The 21,929-nt window shown below is 43.3% G+C and overlaps 1 protein-coding gene and 1 long non-coding RNA gene across 2 annotated transcripts in view; both read right to left on the bottom strand.

Annotated features, from left to right (window-relative positions):
- LOC122917700 overlaps nucleotides 1–18,774 on the bottom strand; it is a 33,256-nt gene extending 14,482 nt beyond the window's left edge. Inside the window, exons 1-2 of the long non-coding RNA XR_006386440.1 lie at nucleotides 18,642–18,774; nucleotides 11,264–11,319 (exon numbers count right to left, since the gene is read on the bottom strand). This is a non-coding gene — a long non-coding RNA (uncharacterized LOC122917700). The remainder of the gene's footprint in view (nucleotides 1–11,263; nucleotides 11,320–18,641) is intronic.
- Nucleotides 2,106–5,221, bottom strand: LOC122917699 (thiamine transporter 2-like). The gene is given in 4 exon segments (XM_044265902.1): nucleotides 2,106–2,850; nucleotides 2,852–3,916; nucleotides 3,918–4,277; nucleotides 5,099–5,221. Coding segments are annotated over 3 exon segments (1,488 nt in total). The 5' UTR covers nucleotides 4,194–4,277; nucleotides 5,099–5,221; the 3' UTR covers nucleotides 2,106–2,703.
- Nucleotides 18,775–21,929: the final 3,155 nt, after the last annotated feature.

Consider the following 21,929-nt stretch of genomic DNA (forward strand, 5'->3'; position numbering starts at 1 on the left):
ACACTTTATTTTAAAAAAATAACCCAAAATACACGTTTGGTGACATTTTCAAATAATATGAAGATATGTAAGCAAAAGGTGAAAATCTCCTCTTATATTTACCCACAAATACACTCCCCAGAGAGAATCATGGGACTATATCATTGGTGCATAGGATTATAAATATATGCACCTATATATTTTTAAACAGAAAAGGAAAAATTATTATACATAGCATTAGAACTGTTTTCACTTACAATATCACGGATATCTTCCTACGTCAGTTCAATTTCTCAGTCTTCCCTGTCTTCACATTCATGCTCAGTTTTAAAGAGTCAGGTTGTCATCCTCCTGTCCTTCCCTAACACTCTGCTGAGTGTCTTTCTCTATGCTGGGCATATTAACTAGCTCGCCTAGCACATACGACCATAGTTAAGAATAACAGCCCTGGAGTCGAGCTGCTTGGGTTTGAATCCTAGAATGTGGGTTTCCTACAGCTGCTGTAACATATTATCACAGATTCGGCGGCTTAAAACAACATAAATTTTTCTGTCATACAGCTGCAGAAGTCTAAAGTCCTAGAATCAAGGTGTCTGCAGGGCTGTGTTCCTTCTGAAGGTTCCAGGAAAGAATCTATTTCCTTGCCTTTCCAGCTTCTGAAAGCCTCCTGCATTCCTTGGTTCATGGCCCCTTCCTAATCTTCAGGATCAGTGGTGTAGCCTCTTCCAGTCTGTCTCTCCCCTTCCATCCCCCCTTCTCTCTCTCTCTCTCTCTCTCTCTCTCACACACACACACACACACACACACACTCCCACCTCTGGTTTCACTGCTACATCTCCTCTGACTCTGATATTGTAAGTCACCCTCTTATGAAGACCCTTGTGAGGACACCCGACCCACCCGGATAATCCAGGACGATCTTCCCCTCTCAAAATCCTTAACTTAATCACAGCGGCGAAGTCCCTTTCACAATTAAGGTAACGTTACATTTCACTATTTTACCCTACAGGTAATTTCCATGTAGAGTAATAGTCACAAATTCTGGGAATCAGGAGGTGGACATCTTCAAGCAACCTCCACCTACCCCATCTGGAAGCGCCATCTTGTTAGCAAGATACGCCTCAGCCTCGACATCTGTCAAAAGAGCTGAGATCACCGAAATCATCCCTACACATAAGGTTGCTGTGAACATCCAGTGAGTTCATTCATGTGAATGGGGCCTGCAGTGTGGTGTTCGGTGGTGTGAGCAATTATTACAACTATCCAGTTATCTATGTATCTTACTGGCCCTACAGCAGACTGCTAGTTCCTTGAAGAAAACAGCATTCCCAGGGACTAGCGTAGGGCCTGGGACATAATCACGTGCTCAATAATGTTTGTTAAACTGAGTTGCTCTACCTAGGAGACCATTGTTTAGCCTGCAAAAATGATAGAGAATTTGCAATGTTATTAAAGACATCATCGTGTTATGTTGTCATATTAAGTGACAAAAACGAAATAAAATATGCATAGATAATCACAGCTGTTTTAAATGTGCAGAGCTAAAAATGATGCATAAAAATAGACTGGAAGGAAATATGCCCAAACAGGAACAGTTGGTGGTCTTCGAATGGTGGAATGATGGGCGATTTTGTCTTCCTATTTTTACCGTCAGATTTTATTTATTTATTTATTTATTTATATTATTTTTTTCCTTGAATCAGCATTCTTTATTTCCATGGCAGACTGTTCCATGTGTCCTCTTTTGAAGTTTCAAAGGACACAAGCACAGACGATTCTCAGCACAATTCATCAAAAATTTAGAAAGGCTCTTTAATATTTTTGCACACCTTATTTTATGTAGCACAATCTCTGCCATTTAAAAAGTAGGTGTTCCCCCTTCATCAGTGTTTTCTTACTTACAAATACTTTTAGAAACTCTGGAAATTTCTACTTAAGTTTTTCTATTTTAGAGATCACACCGACACGGCATTGAAACACCCATCTAGGGTCATAGTGGGGAGAAAACTCACTGCCACCCCAGGGCCCCCAGCAATTGACTTGAATGTCATTCTCTGGGCACAGAGGAATGTCTGGGGCTATTCCTGAGGTCACGTTTCAACAACAAAGCTCAGCAGAACACAAAGTAAAAAGTAATCATGACAGAATTAAATAGGTGATATAATCAAATAATAGCTTGTGAATAATACCATGTTGTCAGGATTGAAGAAAGGTCCTTGGAAATGGGACCAGACCTTGAAATTCTCGCAGAGAACTACAAGTAATATAGAAATACACTTAATGAAAGAAGGAGGCAAATGGTTATGTGATTTAAAAAAAAAAAAAAGTCCACCTCTTGCCTATTTTGGTAAGATAAAATATTTAAAACAAGCAAGGGGTCAGTCCAGTTAGTATTTTTGCTTCCGAATGGGGAACATCAACAGGCTGAGTGAAGTTTTCTCGTGATTTGTTTCCATGCCACTGATATGTCCTAGGGAGTAACCAAAACCAGAACTTCCCAATCCTTGCTACTCGTTGGAGTACCCAACGCCGGCCATTTGATTGAGGTGACGGGTCTTGTCAACTGTATCCAGCTGGGCACGTAGTATCTGGTCTAAAAGTAAGATTTTGTTGTGGTTTTGAAAAGGTTCATTGAAATCCAGGCTTTGGAAGTGTGTCAGTTTATGGCGCTCAGTGACTTTGTGACCAAGATCTTGTTCAGTGGATGCAGTGGCTGCAGTAAGGTCAGAGCTTTGTTCCTGTAATGACATTCCTTGGTCCCTCTGGGTGGAGCTCATCTGGATTCTGACTTGCTGGAGAGCTCTGTGCTTGCTTTTGGCATTTGGCTGAGTAGATGATATATGTGCTTCTCATTAGAAAAATGGCAGCAATTAACTGCAAAATAACTCCCATAAACTAAAAACTGAATGCTGATTGGCAGGTTGAGTCCTTTCTGATCTACAACAATCACTGTCATAATGGTCTGAATTACCAGTGCCATGAAGGTGTTCATTCCAAACACCAGGGCATAGCATTCCACACTCAGATTAACTGCGATCTGAAATACTGCTATTGTTATAAGCAGCATATAGCTGAACTTGAATATCAGATAGCCAGCATAGCATGCCCAGATGTTGGTCGTGTAATGCATGAGAAACAGAGAGCCTGCGCTAATGATGGAGAAGATGGCTAGAGCCAGCTCCCCCAGAAGATCCCAGTTGACTTTCACGTAGCCCATTGCAAAGGCAGCCACGGCCCCTCCAAAGGTTGCAAGAGCTTCTATTGCCCCATTATAGACAAATGAACTCTGGGATGGTGCCTTGAAATCCCACAGGATTTGAACATAGTTCAAAACTTGGTTAAAACCTGCTGTGGAGAAGACCCACCATAGGGACCAGTAAAATAGTCGCTTGGAAGAGTAGCACTCCTTCAGATCTTGGAACCACTGCACAAAAACATTCAACGCTACATTTTGCAGCATCGGGCTGCTCAAAGGACCACCATCCAGGTTCCCTGAAATGGTGGGTATTTCTGAAGTGGGCTTCTCTTCACCGCCTGGTGTGTTAATTTTGTAAGGTGCATCTGATGCCTCATTTTTGTTTGGTTGCTTCCATAGTTCTTTGCTGGATTTTGCATGGAAAAACATGCTCTTCTTGGGCATTGGCAGGAAAAGGGACAAAACGAAGGCCACAGAGATGGAAGCCAACGATATGACGTTGAGGTAAAAGTACGAGAGGCTGGCCAGGGACACCAGGAGCTGGGCCAGCACCGAGGCCACTGTGTAGGCCACCAGTGTGATGCTCCTGCAGTAGCCGCTCACCTTCTGGTAGTGCTCGGGGCTGACCACGCTGTAAATGTAGGCATAGTACGCCGCCTCAGTGGCGGTGACCATCCCATAGAAGAACTCCACCACCTGCATGGCCTTCACTCCCTGGCCGAACAAGAGCAGCAACCACGTTGATGATGAAGCTGACTCCTTGCAGGATGATGACTGGCTTGTAGCGGACGTAGTCAGTCAGGACGAACACGGGGAGCAGCAGCACCAGGTAAGAGTATGTCCAAATTGGGATGATCTCATTTGTGATCTCTGAACTGGTCAGGTTTTTATCTGGTCCAGATAAATACGGTATAAAAAAGGGTTCTGAGGGTCTCATCATGGAGAAAAATCCAAATAAGCACAGGATCACCGTGGGATAAATCCAGGAATGACTTGGTGAAGTTCTGAAACAATCCATGGCTCACGAGGTTGTTCAGGAACTGCTCAGTCTCGTTCTAGGCACATAGCAGTTGCTCAATAAAGCTTCCTTCCCATCTGCTTCCTTGGGGCACCTGGGTGACTCAGTGGGTTAAAGCCTCTGCCTTCGGCTCAGGTCGTGATCCCAGGGTCCTCGGATGGAGCCCCGCATCGGGCTCTCTGCTCAGCAAGGAACCTGCTTCCCTTCCTCTCTCTCTGCCTGTCTCTGCCTACTTGTGATCTCTTTGCCTTAGGAGATACAAATGTGTTCCAGTCTTGATAGCAGCAAAGACAGTTCTGTATGAATATTTGTAGAGAACGTTTTCTTTTCAAACTTTAAGTAATCCAAATCCTCACATCTATTGCACATTTACAGTGGCAATCCTGACTTGACAAATAATTAGGTATCCTTCCCAGAAATATTATTGTAAGATATGGTTGTACTTTCCTTTAATCTCCATCAACGTAGTCTCTAAATAGAGTCCCATGTCCCTTCATTTCCAAGTCCCATTTTTCTCACTGGGCCTTTTTCTCCGTTCTTGGGTTGGGATTTAGAATTCTGCACTCAAGCTTCCTTTCAGTTAGAAGTTGTGCACGTGGGTATGACGATGGGGGATACTGGCCCTTTACCGGGGTCATGGTCTCATTTAATCGGCTTGGCAGATGGGTGAAGTGAGTTCTCGCAACCTAGTTGGGGAGCATCAGCACCGGGCAGGCAGGAGAGCACAGGGGCCTCACCGCGACGTCGCCCAGGGCGCGCGATGGAATCCAGGCCGGTCCCAACCTGTCCACTGCCCCGCAGGTACTTGTCCTGCTCGCGCTGCGGAAACTAGAAGACAGAGGCGTGCTGCGGCCCAGCGGTGATGGTATTTCTGCCAGAAATTCACCTCCCGCAGCTAGTCTTACCTAGAGGAGGGGGTGTCTGGTCGCCAGATCGCTCACATCCCCAGAGAACAAGCCCCCGGGACAGGACGCTTCGGCCGACCCACCAGCTCAGATTCTATTTATTTTTAACGTGTAAAAATAACATATAGCTGATTTACACACACACACCCACACACACACACACACACCTTGCTCTAACATGAGAGGCGACATGAGTAAGAACACGGGCTCCGAGTCCCTATCTGGGCGACTGTCTGTCCCATCAGTCACTTAGGAGCCGGGCACACTGCCCTGGTAGATGTTGTTGTTGTAATTGTTGTGTTTCTGTTTCACTGTTTTCACCTCAGCTGAGAAGAGTGTCCAAGAACGGCTGCCTCGGGTCCATTAAAACGCAGCGCCTCGCACAGCACATCAAAGAACCTGAAAAACTGTCAGCCGTCCCTCTCGGTTACTCCTGCGGGGACGAAGCCGATCCGAACACACACAGAAAGAGCTCTGAGGAGGCATTTGTTGAGAGAAGGGAAGCAGAGAACAGGCAGAATAAACCCAGCTTGCCACATCTCGGGATCTGGGAGACTTACTCCACGCCAGCCCCTCTCAGGTAAGGAGAGGCCCAAGCTGCTATTTCAAGAGCATTTTGCGAGCATTCCGTTTTTAGTAACAGGACTAACTCCCTGCCCCGAAATCTCACTCAGATCCCCCAGATAGAAAATAGCTCAAAACAGCTGCCCTGGTAAAATGGGGGTCAGGCCGGGCCTTCTGAGCTCCACGACACTTACTTGTCTGAGGACACTTTGGAAAGCGCTCTTGCCCCACAAACCTAACGGGTTCACAAACTGTCATTCTGCCAACATCTTCTGGGAAAGGGGGCACCGTGTCATAGGCACCCTAGTGTGGTTTCAGGGGGCAGCTGGGGCCAAAGGGCGTCTGAGGAACAGCTGTGCCCGGGCTTCTGAACCACTTGGCACAGCGTTGGTGCATGTCTCAAGACTGTTCCTTAGGAGCTGTGTCCTTATTTGAGCCAGAACTACACAAAGGCATTGTCCTCAAACACTGGTCCTCCTCTTTCTTGACTGGCCCTTTGTTTACCCACTCAGCAGCAGGTGGTGGCTGACATGTTCCTCTTTGATTTTGTGGCCCAGGAGCAGCAGGCTAAGACCTGAGCTGAATAAACATCATATCATTTGGCACTGGCAGGGTTCCTGGTAGCCTGGGTCAGGCAAGGTTTAAGGAGGATTAGGTTAAGATTAGAAAGGGGGTTGAGTTATTTTTTTTTTCCCCCCTGTGGTCTCTTTTAAGTGCCTTAGGGTTTTGTAAGAGGAAAGTGGGCTGACAGCCTGGGCTCAGTTGCTCCAGAAATAAAAGTGGTGAGCTCGGTGTTCTTTTCTGGAAGATCAGAGTACATGTTTCTCCCAACTGTGGTTTCTCCCGAGAGGGTCGCAGGCTCTTAGGAATTTGCTGAAAGCTCTAAACCTTTTTTTCTAGAAAACTCTGTGCATGTGGGTACACATACACACACACCCATGCGCACAATTGTACGTGGCTGGCATTCCAGGCCAGAGGGATTTTAAGAGACTGTACAGCTCGCTCCCGGGAGGCTGCTCCCTTCCCGGGCCGAGCTTGGGGGTGCCCCACCTGGCCGTCCTTCCCAGAGTCGCTCCTCAGTGACCACTGGTCGTGCTGAATGGACCTTGTTGTCACAATGCCAGGTTTCCTTGGCAGTGTGGCCTTGGAGAGGCTAGCGGGGGGCTCTGGCAGTGGCTCTTGTTTAGTACACAAAGTCTTGCTGCACTCCCTGGAGACAGCTTGCAAACCAAAACTGTTTCATTTCCCAGCGACAAACAGGTTAGAATGGAGAAGGGAGAAAAACAAATATACAAACCAAAAAAAAAAAAAAAAAAAAAGCAGCCAAGGTTCACACCGTTGAAAGCTTAACTTGTCCTTAGACTCTCTGAAAGGTTGTCTTTTCACCCCGGTGTCTGATTTTGTTTCTGGGGTAATTGTGGTTAGTTCTGCCCTCCGACAAAAGAGGTTGATGGCTGGAATTTTTGTCCTTGCTCCTCTCTTCGTCCCCACCACTATCATCTCTAAAAGGGGTGAGGTTAACGTTTTTATTTTTCCTCAGATAAATGGATGTTCCCTTTTATGGTCAGACACTGGAGGGCCCAGGCTACTGTTTATTTACTGTGTGACAGTGGGAAAGTCATTAACGTCTCGGAGCTTCAGTTTTTTTTCTAGAGATTAAAACAGTACCTGCGGCATAGAGTGGTCTTTAGAAATCCAGGAGGGGGCAGCTTGTTAGTGACGCTCTCACTCCAAGTGACCATTTGGGAATGGCTTGTCATACATATTATAAACAGATTCGTATCTGTCAGTGGCATGATATCCCTCTAGGAATCCTTCTGGGATCTTGAATACAAACATAAGCTCTCTCTGATCTTGTACAAGGAATTTCTACACGCTACATCTGGGAGCCACTATTTAGGTGGCATCATTTGGGGGCCTGGTTGAAAGTTCTAATCATAGATAATACTCTTATCATGAAGGTAAGGGAACTGGTGTGCCCAACCCACGTTACTGTGTAATAAATATATTTTAAAACGTTCAGACTCAGCTCTTTATTTTAATACCACTGTCCTATCGGGGGGCAGACCATATAGGTTTCCATAAAAGTTAACATTCATTGGAGTACTTTCGACGTGCAAGTAGATGTCCTATAAACAATTTACCTGGTCTAATCCTTCCAATAGCCCTCCAGATAGGAGGTACTCCAGATACTATTATTATCCCTGCCAGTTTATAAATGAAAACAGAGGCTCAGAGAGGTTAGGTAAATGGCCTGGGGTCACAGGGCTTGTAAATATCAGAGTTGGTGGTAAACCCTGAGCCTCCTGCATGATGCTGCTTTGATCTCTCCAAGATTTTATGAGACTGTGTGGCCGCTCTTTACACTCCTGAGAACAATAATTTTCAGTTGAGAAGTTCATCCTTGCGCCCTTTGAAGGACCTGACAGTCTCTCCCTAGTAAAAATCTCAGATGGCTTAACAGTGTCCAGAGCAAACTCAGCTTGATTTATTTAAAGCAGTCTTCACATTGTTTGTAATGCTACTGAATCATTTATTTTTTAACCTCCATGGAGAAGAAAATTATGTAAGTGTACACATCCTTCATTGCTCATCAGTTGGGGGGGTGATGGGGAGGTAGGAGTAACAGTGTCCATTACATCATCCAAATGTTTGCTACCAAACATAAGGAACAGTTCTTTAAAACTGTGCACAGACTCCCACGGTGGTGCTTGTAAGCACTCATGCCCTGGGTTCCAGCCTATTTTCTCATTTCTATTGGCCCTGAGCATATTTTAGATCTGAACTAAACTTCTTTATGGGATTTTTTTTTCTGATTATAAAAGTGATATACATCCATTGTAGGAAATTCAGAAAATATAGTAGAGTATAAAGAAGCCAATAAAATAGGGCTGAATTTCTTAGTGTGTGATCTGGGCCCAGATTCAAAGCTCATTTGGCTTTGAATAATACCTGTGCAGTTATTTCTGTGAAGATCTATGAAGAAAACCTCTTTGATTCTAGGGCAATTTCAAGGTATTTTACCTTAAGTCATTTTAAAGCAGTCAAATGAGAAAAAAGAAAAATTTCCCTGCTTCTAATTGTTACAGATGAGTCTCTGGAGAATTGCTGAATTGAGGAGCAGTAAGTTTCTGACATTCCCAAATGCTTTGTATTGTATGGCAAACTGGATTCTTGCCTTAATACTTAAAACTTCCAACATGATCTAGAGTCTTGGGTTTCCAAAACTGTGGTTTTAAAAGCCTAAGTAACTAGAAATGTGATTTCCCACTCTGCATTTCTGTCCACTTTCCTTCCTAGTCATGAAGGATTAAAATATTATATCTAAAAAAAGAAAATTGCAAAAATTGAGTTTTCCATAATCTCATGAGGCTATCTGCAATATTCACTATTTATATCTCATCTGAATGTGATTCAAAGACTGAGTTATTCTTTCTTACTGTTCCAGCCATCAGATATTTTAAATCTATTGAAAAGTAGTTTTCACGCACTGACTATATACGACCATGAAAAAGATCATACCGTTTACCTGCCTGTGTCCCTATATCAACTATATTCAACTAATACTGTGTGTATAGAATATCTCCAGCAGCATGTAAAAAAAATTAAATAGATTGGAGCTTTGTTTTCTTCTGTTTCACCTGGTCTGAAAGTTAGATCAGAGTTGATTTTATTCTAAACAGTGGCCCCTTCCACGTTATCTGCAGGTCTCCGTCCTTTAAGGCAATTAGTGTTTTCAAATTTATAATGCGCAATTTGAGAGGCATTCATTGCTTCTATAATTAGTTGTTTATGTAATATTTATTTATTTGCATTTCAATTCACTTCATCCAGAGAACTCAATGTGATTCATAAATATTAACACATGGAATTATGTTTCATCGCAAGAAAAAGATGATGTATGGTCATTAGTATTTTTAAACCATTGTTAGCTTTGCAACTGACCAAGAAAGCTGACAGGAAGATTTGTGGCTATCATTTATCTCTAACTTACAATAAATCATTCTTCTTTTTGTGTCAGGGGTAAGTTCTTACATACTGAAAAAAAAGTCTGGATGACATTTTATCATTGCCAAGTGATAACCAGAAGAATGTGATGTAAGTTCACTCTTCCTAAGTAATTCTGCCTCTGAAATATTAGGGATGTCTTTAATTACATGAGATTTTAATCTTAGAGTTCTCTAAATAACTGATACCCTACTTCTAAAGTGACCTCTAAGAGCCAAACAAGAAGTTCTATTAATTATGAGTTTTCCAACCAAACAAAAAGTCCAATAATTGTAAGTCTGGCATTTCCTAGGATGAAAAACAATGAACAAGCCAGCAAACACTGTTTTGATACCTAGTTAGTCTGTCTAGGCTTGTGCCCTTCACCTTGCCCTCTGGATCCTTGGAACACTTGCGGTCTTCTCCTTCTAAACTTCAGATTCCTGACCTATATTATTTGTTGTCTTAGCTATTGTCACTACGTTTTAGCTCATTCTCTTAGGGTGGTGGAGTTCTATGTTGTGAATTATGATTTATAATCTCTTGTCTTGTGTTTATGACATTCGGCTTCTTTCCCACATGATTTATTGCTGACCTTGTTTTTACCATTTGGGCATGATGCTTTTTTATTTCAAATCTGACCTCTAATCTTTCTGTGTTATATTTTGTTAATCTTGAGCAATGGATCTGGGGAATTACAGCTGAGTGGGGCTGAAAACGCTGCCAGAGAAATGTGGTGGCAGCTGCTATGATTCACCAGCAGGGCCAGAAGCCCCTGTATAGTGCCGCTCAGAACAGGAACTTGTTTGGACTACAAATCAGAGTCACTCTCTGACCTAGTAATGCTCCATCAGAGCCCCCTGACTCTAGGAAAAGGATCATTTTCTACTTCATAGTGAATAACAATGTCTGTTTTTCCAAAAAAATGAATAAAGTTGTATGGTCCTCTTGTTTACTTTTAATTATACATTTTTCCTAGCAATATACCAATTTAATAAACAAGTATCTGTGTATATCTCAACGTCTCAGTAATAGTCCTCATGTTCATGTTAGTGTCTTTCAATGTTGATAACTCTATCATGTAGCCATTTGGGTCTGCAAACTTATGAAACAGATGTGTCCCCATGGGGACATAGTTAGATGGTCTTCTCAAAGCTTTCAATTTGGATACATTTAAATTAATACTAAAGGAAGTAATCAGATTATAAAATTATAGTTTCCCCAAAGGCTCCTGAGTTGAGATCTCTACTATCCTAGAAGTTGGCGATCATTGGTCTTAGGTACACCTTAGACATCATAATTTTCATTAGGATTAATTCTATTAATTGCTTGGTGGTCCATCCCTACATTTAATGACCCATTTTCTGAAATACCTTCTTTAAAAGTAATAGAACTTTCTACCAAAGTAATGTAAGACCAGTATTTTTTAATTATTTGGAATTTGGAACAGCCTTCAGTAGAAGCAGAGAAAAAGAACCATTTTCCCCCTTCCTTCCTTCCCTCTGTCCTTCCCTCCTTCTTTCCTGATTTATACTCTAATAAAAAGGAACTATATCCTGGACACAAGCCATTGGCTAGCAAGGCAGTATTCTATTATCAAAGCTTATTTCTTACCTTTACCTGGTTGTAGATTCACCAGATTCTACAAGACATGGACCACTGAAGAACACCTTTTGGAAAAAGCACAGGTTTTATATTTAGATGTAGCTGCATCCAATATGTCTCTTCCATGTAACCTACTGTGTGGCTTTGTACAAGCTAACCTGTCTCAACATTTGTAAAAGGGAGAAAACAATAGCTAACCTGTAGAATGGTGATAAGGATTAAAATAGATTAGAAATATAAAAACCTAAAACAGGGGCGCCTGGTGGCTCAGTGGGTTAAGACCTCTGCCTTTGGCTCAAGTCATGATCCCAGGGTCCTGGGATCGAGCCCCACATCGGGCTCACTGCTCAGCAGGGAGCCTGCTTTCCCCTCTCTCCCTCTGCCTGCCTCTCTGTCTACTTGTGATCTCTGTCAAATAAATAAATAAAATCTTTTTAAAAAGTTAAAAAAATAAAAATCTAAAACAATGCCTTCTAGCAGTAGCCACTCTAGATATGGATCTAAGGTAATTAGTTAATCCCTCAAATATTCTAACAACATTCATTAAATCCAGCAGTTTATGAAAAACTCTCTCCAGTAGTTTATGAGAAACAGTAAGGGGTGCCTAGGTGGCTCATTTGGTTGAACACCCAGCTCTTGTTTTCAGTTCCCTCATGGTCATGGTATCAAGGCCCGTGTTGGGCTCTGTGCTAAGCATGGAGTCTGCTTCAGATTCTGTCCCCCTCTCCCTCCCCTTCTGCCCTCCTCTATTTCCTCACTCTTTCAAATAAATAAATAAAATCTTAAAAAGAAAAACATCAAACTTTCCTTACATAAGAATAATAGTACCTTTCAAAAAGAAAACTTTGCTTTCTCTGTACTATCGACAATGACTTCTTATTCATCTTACTTATGTAGCCAAGGAGTATACAATAATTGAACCAGATGAAGAGAAATCAAGAAATTCTGTCCTGGCTCCAGGTTGGCCACAGTTGATAATGAGATTTCAAAGAGGAATAATATTGTAAACACACTGAATTAGAAGACTGAACTGCAAAAGATCCAGAAAGATAAGAAGAAGCTGTATATGGTTAAAGAATTGGGAAAAATCTAAGATGAAACTCAGGCAAGGTGTTCTGATGTACTTAGCAAAATGGAAGGGGCTGGTGGACCAACTCCTGGTAGTCACTTAACCCTGGAAGTAATTACAAAGAAAAAAAAAATCCACTCAGGAGGGTGTCTAAGGAGATAAATTCTAAAGAGGCACTCAAGAAAGAAAGGGAGGAAGGAAGAAAGGAAGGAAGAAAGAAAGAAAGTGATCAATAGGAAATAGGAGGGGGACCAGAATAATAATGAAACTTCACCATGTCCCAAAGGCTGTTTGAGCCTGTCATCTGGTTCTCAGAGCAGCCCTGAAAGAGGGGAATCTCACTATCATTATTTTACAGATGTGGAACTGAAGTTCAGGCCTGGGTAAGTGACGTCCCCCCAGTCACAGAGTAAAGGAACTTGAACACAGATCTCCAATTTTAAGTTCATTATAACCCTTCTCTAAAGGAACATCAGATGTGGCGTTTTCACTGAGGACTAATGACTTTCATTAGCTTTATTTATGACAGAAGGTGGACTATCTTTCTGCCTTGAATATGTTCACCTGAATAGTATGGAGAAATGTTCAGAAGCCTTGGTTACAGTCACTGTCTTTCAGGTTATCCTGTCTCTAAATGTTGCTTATGTCAACATACTAAGTCTCTGAGGAATGTATATGTCCCAGAAGACACCTCAGGCACATACATCCATATTTTTTTTAAAGATTTTATTTACTTGAGAGAGAGAGAGAGCACAGAGAGACAAGGAGAAGCAGGCTCCCCACTGAGCAGAGAGCCAGACACAGGGCGGCGCCTCCCAGGACTCCAGGATCATGACCTGAGAAGGCAGACACCTAAACCACCGAGCCACCCAGGCGCCCTAAACACGCCCATATTAATACCAGTGAGGACTTGACCCCAAACTCATATTGGGTTTTCTACCCTCAGGACCTCAACCAGGCTCTAACTTCAACTTTGGGTAACTAAGACTTAGTAGAAAAGCAGATTGAAGATAGCAGGCTTGATGATCACACTCAGAATCACAGAGACATGTGTTGGTCATCTTGCAGGATATTAAAAAAATAAAACTAACTGAAACAATAACACAGAGTAAAATACATACATCTTAAAGTGTACAGCTTGATGAATTCTGACACATGTATACACCCATATAACCACTACTATCAAGCTATGGAACATTCTTGGCACCCGCAGGATTATCTGTAAAAATGAACTTCCCAGGGATGTCTGGGTGGCTCAGTCCTTTAAGCCTCTGCCTTCAGCTCAGGTCATGACCCAGGGTCCTGGGATCCGGTTCCTTGCCCGGCGGCGAGCCTGCTTCTCCCTCTGCCTGCCACTCGCCCTGCTTGTGCTCTCTCTCTCCCCGAGAAATGAATAAATAAAATCTTGAAAACACACAAACAAACAAAAACTTCCCTTCTCTAAGCTGCCACTGTGTAGGAAGATGGTTTGGGGCTCCAGACTTAATTGGACAGACACGTTCAAGCAATTAAAGACTTCAGGGAGTTCTTAAACATTCAGAGGGCGGCCCCACGGGAAGTCTGCGAGTTGGTTAAGTTTGTACCTGATCCTGCCGGTCTGGGCTGTTGCTCTGCGACACGTCACCGCCCGGAGCCACTCCCGGCTGGTTTCCCTCTGAGTAGCCGCTCCACCCTTCCACGTGGTTTGACTCAGCCGGATCCCACCCCCAGCAGCTGCAGCGTTGGATGACAGGAACTGGGCCTGAGCCAATGAGCACGCTGCATTCCTCTGCGCACCGCGATAGGCTGAGGGACAGGCATGTGACCCACTCGCAGCCAATGCAATGCCGCCAGACTGCCGAGGCCGAGACCAGGCCCAGCCCCTTCCTGCAGTTGGTGTGAAGCTCGGGAAGGTGTGTGTCAAGCGGGCAAAGGCCATTTGCGAGGGAGCCGGTATCAGCGAGAGCAGAGCCAACGACGGAGAGAAGGGAAGCTGATGTGCTGACACGGCGGAGTCCCTTATCCACCATTCCTGAAAGAAGATCCAGCCCTCGATATTGCAGTTATCAGACTCCTGGAAACTCTTTACGGAAACCAGTTTGAACTGGGTTTTCTGTCCCACGCAGCCAAAATGAGCGGACTGATAAGTGTCTGAAAGGGCTAAGTCATTCTCTGTAAGACAACGAGGGGGATTTTTTTTTTTTTTCTTAAGAAGTGGGCGCACAGGGAGGAATAGAGAGAGAGAGGCTGTCAAATTGTTGCAGATAAGGACGAAAGCCTTGTTTTTTGAGGACAAAGATGATTAATATCGTAATCATGCTTTTTGTATTCTGTGTTACCTTTCACCGTCCCCAAACTTTAGTAAACCTGGCTACATAGGAGAAAACCTCTTCTGACTGGTGTGCATTCCTGGGTGTGCATGTGTCTGTGTAAAGGGGGGGTAGGAGGGAAGACTGGGTTCTGCGCTGTAGGGACACAGTACAGAATGAAGAAAGCAATCAGTTAGGAAAAGGCCAAACCTAAACTCAACAAATTTAGCAGAATAGGAGCTTGGGGACAAAACTGGCCACAAGAATGTAAGCGCTCCAGAAATTCATAGAATCACTAAGAAATTCCTTCAACTTAACACAAATCATGGGGTGGAGGATTGAAACCATCTCCTGTAGGTCTTAAGGGGGGCTGAGTAACCCCAACCATGGCTCACATTATTTCGAAGTCTGCTTGTTCGACAAGGACATTACTTGCTAGTAAGCATTCTCTCAATCAATCCTAAATCTGGATCCGTTAAAGGAAACCAAAAGGCCAACCAAAAACTATACGCAGAGCTGAAAAGAAAAACAGCAATGACAAGATGTTTTCCAAAAGTGTCTTGAAGTAAGAAACTTGACAGTTAACAAGCTATTTCAGTTTACTGCATTGCAAGAGGTCAGTTTCCCCATCCGCAAATATATCCAAAGGAAAACAAAATGTATGCACTTTCCAGTGTTTAATGTTGCTGCCCAAGCGGTAATGGTAGGCCCATGTGAACTTGACTTACTTGCAGTCCTCTGAAGTTACTAGTTAGCCCCAGATTAAATATTTAGCACTTGAGAGTAATGATACTCACCACCCTGCCCCACCCTGGGGCTTCGTCTGTTCAGTTAACATTTATTACATCCTAACTGCACTAGATGTTCTGTGGGTATAAACTATAAAGTAGGCATAGTCTACGCCCTCAGAAATTTCATGAAGACCAAAATAAATTTTTTTTTCCCCCAAGACATTCTCCACGGGCTTGTTCCACTTACAAGAGAGCAGTAGTATTTAAAAGCTAAGGCAAAGAGGAAGTGGGAGATTATAGGTTGGGTTCCGCGGGAAACAGACCCTGAGATGAAAATACTTCATTAGGAAGTGCCCTTGGGATGAAAACCCGTGGATGGGAAGGGAAGAAAAGAGAAGAAAGCAGGGTGGGGCAGAGAGGGGGAAAAAGTAGTGGCATAAATCAAGGCCTGAGGTGACCCGATGAGGAGCACTGAAGCTGGGATGGCCTTTTTGGGTTGCTCTTAGTTGGGAGGGGGAAGCCCAGACCAATTATTGGAAGCTGGCTGCCCCAGGAGGGACTGTGACATTGGCTAGAACAGTTCTGAGGGTAGTCAGTGGACATCCTTCCCAGAAACAGCTGGAGGAATAAATTCTCCAGTCCTGATAGAGGGACCTGGGTGGCATGGCACCTACCATCAGCACCCCCAGAAATTATTTAAGGTTTTGGAATTAAATATAATCTAGTGATGCTCTAGACATATTAGTCCCCCAAGTCTTTTTTTTTTTCATAATTTATTTTTATTTGACAGATAGAGATCACAAGTAGGCAGAGAGGCAGGCTCCCCGCTGAGCAGAGAGCCCGATGCGGGGCTTGATCCCAGGACCCTAGGATCATGACCTGAGCCGAAGGCAGAGGCTTTAACCCACTGAGCCACACAGGAGCCCTTAGCCCCCCGAGTCTTTTGGGAGTTCAGAGTGACTTTTCTAGACAAATTGGCTGTGAGCATGTACTCTCTCCATACATAGCCACCTTATTAGCCTAGTTGGTGAGAAAATTTTCCCAGACTGGGAAAGATGTTAGTCACCTTACTTGGGATAATAATGAAATTATTCATATTAGAGCAAAGTGGCTCCACATTGGTTCTGGAGTCAGACAGAATGCCAGTCCTTTCACTGGAGTGGTCTGAGTGCTTTGCAAATAAATTCACTTAGACCTTTGTCTGTATGGGGGGCACCAGATGGTTGACAATGTCTGTCATGGGAAGGAAGCTGGGACACAGCTCAGTTCTTACTATTTGCAACTTAAACCTCTGCTGTCCATAAAGAGAGCAAATAATCAGGCTTGTGGAGATACCTCGAGTTCAGAGCTATTAGCTACCAGCTCTGACTTCACACATTATTTTCAAGCACATTATTAGTGCCTGGGAAGTGACACAGGACAATCAAATGAGGTCTTTCTGAGCTCTCAACCAAAAAGAAATAATAAAATTATCCTCTAAGAAACTGAGGATCCTGCCCTGTCAAGAATTTTCCACAAGAATCCTAAAGGTAAATTTCTGCTGGGCTAAGTATTGTCCAGTAACATGAAAGAAAAAGAAATGCAAATTCTTTCCTTCATTATTCAGACAGGACTATGTGCAGACACTTAAGAAACATGGGAATAACGCTGCATCTACTTATTTCACAGATGTGGCTGGAACATGCCCCATTTCAGGATAATGGGAACGAGCTTAGGGCATTATTGTTCAATTAATTCATTCATATGATGGTCCCAACCACATTATAAAGACCAGCACCTTGCAAATGATTGGCTTGGTGTAGCAGAAGCAAGTGAAAATAATACGAGAGACAGTTTGGCCAGGTCCTGTGCTAATTTGATTCATCATCACCTAAAAAAATAAGACATATCAGATGCTCTTAATTGGAAATTTTCTCTTCATTAGAGAAATATGCCTTGACATGTTTTTATCGAAGAAGCACCATGGCATTTGTACAGAGTTTGGGGACAGCTCTGTGCAAAGTTAATCATAGCCTGCTCAGTTGATTATAGCATGCATTCTGGTTGCTTGTCACACGAGTAGAGGGAGCTTCAACGGCATGACATAAAAGGACTGGACGTGCCAGAGAATTATGTATTGTGTTATTTGTTAAACTTTAGAAATGAGACCAATGTTTAATGCTGAAGACCTCTAATCAGCATTGGATTGTTCAGACTCGAAGCTGTGTTTATAATAATAGCAGATAGTAGGATGGAGGTAGCTTCCATTTGCAAGGATACATGGTAATTGAAAGCCCATTAAAATTTCTACTGATAGAGTTATAAATTAATAATGATGAGTTAAATGGGAAAATATTTGTGAAAATTCTTCAGCTGTTAGAACTTTGCCTGTCCCCGAGGAAATACTGGGAGACCGACACAGAGTAACTCACCCTAATTTATTAGTCTTGAGACTAACTGAAAAGTAGCACCTAAGAAAATGAAGATACCATAGTTACTACACTAATAATGTAATAAGCCAAGGTAAAATGAGAAAATACTCCCTTTTTCCCCACAGTGCTTTATCAAGATCTGAATAGTGTGCTGAGGAGTTTTTACATTTTATTATAGTAAAGTGTACTACAGTAGAGCATTGGTTTTAGAATAGTCCTTGAAAACTATCCGGACATCTCGCTCCATTTTGCCTTGTTCATAACCTGATGAGCCATTCTTCTTAATGAGGAAGGGGCTTTATTACATTATTTTTTTCAGTAGATAATTTTTTTGTAGACTTCATTTTTTAAAGCATTTTTAGGTTCATGGCAAAATTGAGTGAAAAGTACAGAGCTTTCCCAGAGAGCCTCAGTCCCCACACACCCACAGCCCCCCAGATCCCCGTACCACCATCTCCCACCAGACTGGCGCATTTGTAACAGTTGATGAACCTCCATTGACAGATCATTATCACCTAAAGTTCATCATCTCTGTTAAGGTTCACCCTTGGTGCTGTACGTGCTGCAGGTTTGGACAAATGCACAATGACACGTACCCACTGTTCTAGCATCATACAGAAAAGTGTCACTGCCCTAGAAATCCTCTGTGCTCTGCCTTTAGATAATTATTTTGAGCATAATTAAAATAACAGATGAGCTCTGAAGACAGTTCTTAAAAACCAGCAGCCTGGAAAAAAAAAAAAAATGTCTACCTAGCTCACAAGATTTCTGCCTGTATTTACCGCTGTTGTATATTGTCTTCTGAGCTGTCAGCATTTCTGCTGGGAGCTCCCCATATAGAGGTCAGGAATATCCTAGCTACCTGAAACAAATACATTCCCAGCTCACCTGAGGCAGTGGACGGAGCGGATTTCCATGAGGACTGTAAAGGGGAACAGGGAGATATGTTTTCATTAATCCTATTCAAATATTCAGGCAAGAACCCCTTTCTGCTCTGCTCTGCTCTGGTCTGTGGCTTCATTCTTCAGTTCATTCTCTACTTCCCCTTCAGTTCCACCTCATTTGTTTAAATGAAACAGAAAGCAAATTAGGAAAAGCCCAAAATACTTTGACGAATTTAGGTCATTGAAAAGGCCCAAGGATTTTTTTTTCTTCTCATTAGAGGATGGAATCCATTGTTTGCTCAGTTGGCCAGTCGAGAAGGATACATGGCAAGCCCATGGATCCCAGCCCCTGAAGCCTCCAGCTGGGGGTGGGGGGGGTGGCAGGGAGCACACAGCGATGAGGACAGAGCCTTTGACTTTGCGAAGTGGAGAGAAGTCCTTGTCTCCTCTCCTCCCTGTCCCCTCTTCCTTCCTTCCCCTACTTTTCCAATATACATTTACTCAGGCATAGACCTGAGCCTCTCTATACATCATCTTACTAAGATCATTTTATGGCCTTGAGTAGTAAGGGTTTAGAAATATTTTTTAAATGATTTTAAGAAATCAGATTTTCTGGGGCGCCTGGGTGGCTCAGTTGTTTAAGTGGCTGCCTTCGGCTCAGGTCATGATCTCAGGGTTCTGGGATCGAGTGCCTCATCAGGCTCCCTGCTCAATGGGGAGCATGCTTCTCCCTCTCCCTCTAAACCTGCCCCCCAACTTGTGTGCTCCCACATGTGCTCTCGCTCTCTCTCTCAAATGTGAATAAAATCTTTTAAAAAAAAAAAGAGAGAGAGAAATCGAATTTTCCTTTCTCAGCCCATGTTTGTGGATTTGATGCTACCTCACAGTCAATTGTACTCAATTCATAAATGAAGAACCATTTTCTTGGATCATCAGGGCAATAAGGAGATGTGCTTATCTCATTAATCACTGAGTGACTGATTAGTATGTGGATAAAATACATCACAGGGGATGGTGTGGGAGAAGGTGCACAGTATCACATGGAGTATGAACTGGGGAGTCACAAAGACCTGTATTTGAATCCTCTGTTATTTAGTTGCTGTGTGATCTTGGGCAAGCTATTTTCCTTTCCTGACCTTGCTTTCCTAGTCTGTAAAATGAATCCTTCCTGCCTTAAAACACAAAGAGTAAGAGTTAAATGTGAGTCGCCGGCAAGTTGCCCCAGGCCTCACCAGCCTAGAGGCATGAAGTGGATCTTCTTTAAGAACAGTGTACTAGTTTGCTAGGGCTGCCATAAAAAATACCACAGATGAGGTGGCTTAAACAGTAAAAATTTATTTTCTTAGAGCTCCGGGAGCTGGAAGTCCAAGATCAGAGTGCTGGGAGAAGCTTCTGGCCTTGCCACGCACATGGCTGTCTTCTTGCCTCTGTATGTGCTGCCCCGCCCCCTGTGCACCTGCGCCTGGCATCTTTTCCTCTCCTTGTAAGGCCACCAGTTGTGTTGGATTGGCGCCCATCCTAACAGCCCCACTTTCACTTAATCACCTCTTTAAAGGCGTCATCTCCGAATTCCAACGAACTGGGAGTCAGACCTCAACATACGAATTTGGAGGGATACAATTCGGTCCGTAAGAAGGAAGCACCTGGCTTTCACTGTCTTGTGTTCATTTGCATGATGCACAACCACAGCTCAGTATGAGTCCCAGAAGCACCTCCAGGTGCTTCCAGGGCTTTTCAAGAGCTTCTACTCTTGCTCTGCCCAGGAAGCCACTTTGGGGCCCCGTGCCTCACTGCTCCCGCTGGAGTCCTCAGTGAGAACACAAACGTCTGCACCCAGGGTGCCCTGCCTACCACGGAGGGTGACCACGCAAGGCGGCGCACCTGCCTTGCACCACAGTCACACCTGCCCAGCTGACGCTGCTCACGGCATTCCATGTCACAGTCTGTCGCTGGGCCTCCAGCCAGGCTGCCTCTCCCTCTGTGTCTCAGCATCCCTCATGAAAACAACTGCTTCATCATCTCTCTGCCGCCTCTGGCCCTAGAGGACTCTGAGAGTATAGAACCAAATACTCTGTTCCTTACCCTCCTTTCTCCACATAGGGCACCAGGACACACCCTCTGCCCTGCCCCCCTTCATTGACTTTCCCCAAACTTGCTACCAGGTCGTGCACATGCTCAGACAAATCAGAACCCCCATTTCAGTTTAGGGCAGGTCTTCTTTACCTAGAAACCTTTACACCTTCCCTGCATGTTTCTTTAACAGGGGCCTGGACAGGTATAGCGCCATTAAATTCTGATACCCTCTTTGCCACTTGGCATCTTGTAGTGGTTAAAAAGGGGGTCTCTGCATTCTCATTCTCATGGATCAGAAGAATAAACATTGTTAAAATGTATATATGGCCTAGAGCAATCTATACTTTCAATGCCATCCCGATCAAAATTCCACTGGCATTTTTCAAAGAGCTGGAACAAACAATCCTAAAATTTGTATGGAATCAGAAGAGACCCCAAATTACTAAGGAAATGCTGAAAAAGAAAAACAAAACTGGGGGCATCACGTTGCCTGATTTCAAGCTTTACTACAAAACTGTGATCACCAAGACAGCATGGTACTGGCACAAAAACAGACACATAGGCCAGTGGAACAGAGTTGAGAGCCCAGATATGGACCCTCAACTCTATGGTCAAATAATCTTACACAAAGCAGGAAAAAAGTCTCTTCAATAAATGGTTTTGTGAAAATTGGACAGCTATTTTAAAAATAAAATTGGACAGCTATTTGTAGAGAAATGAAACTCAACCATTCTCTTACACCATACACAAAGATAAACTTGAAATGGATAAAGGACCTCAACATGAGGCAGGAATCTATCAAAATCCTAGAGGAGAACATAAGCAGTAACCTCTTCGACACTGGCCACAGCAACTTCTTTCAAGATATATCTCCAAAGGCAAAGAAAACAAAAGCGAAAATGAACTTTTGGGACTTCATCAAGATCAAAAGCTTCTGTACAGCAAAGGAAACAGTCAACAAAAAAAGAGGCAACCCATGGAATGGGAGAAGATATTCGCAAATGACACTACAGACAAAGGGCTGATATCAAGTATCTATAAAGAACTCCTCAAACTCAACACACACAAAATAGATAATCATATCAAAAAATGGGCAGAAGACAAGAACAGACACTTCTCAATGAAGACATATAAATGGCTAACAGACACATGAAAAAATGTTCATTATCATTAGCCATCAGGGAGATTCAAATCAAAACCACATGGAGATACCATCTTA

The sequence above is a fragment of the Neovison vison genome, chromosome 9, assembly GCF_020171115.1.
Source record: "Neovison vison isolate M4711 chromosome 9, ASM_NN_V1, whole genome shotgun sequence".
Lineage (NCBI taxonomy): Eukaryota > Metazoa > Chordata > Mammalia > Carnivora > Mustelidae > Neogale > Neogale vison.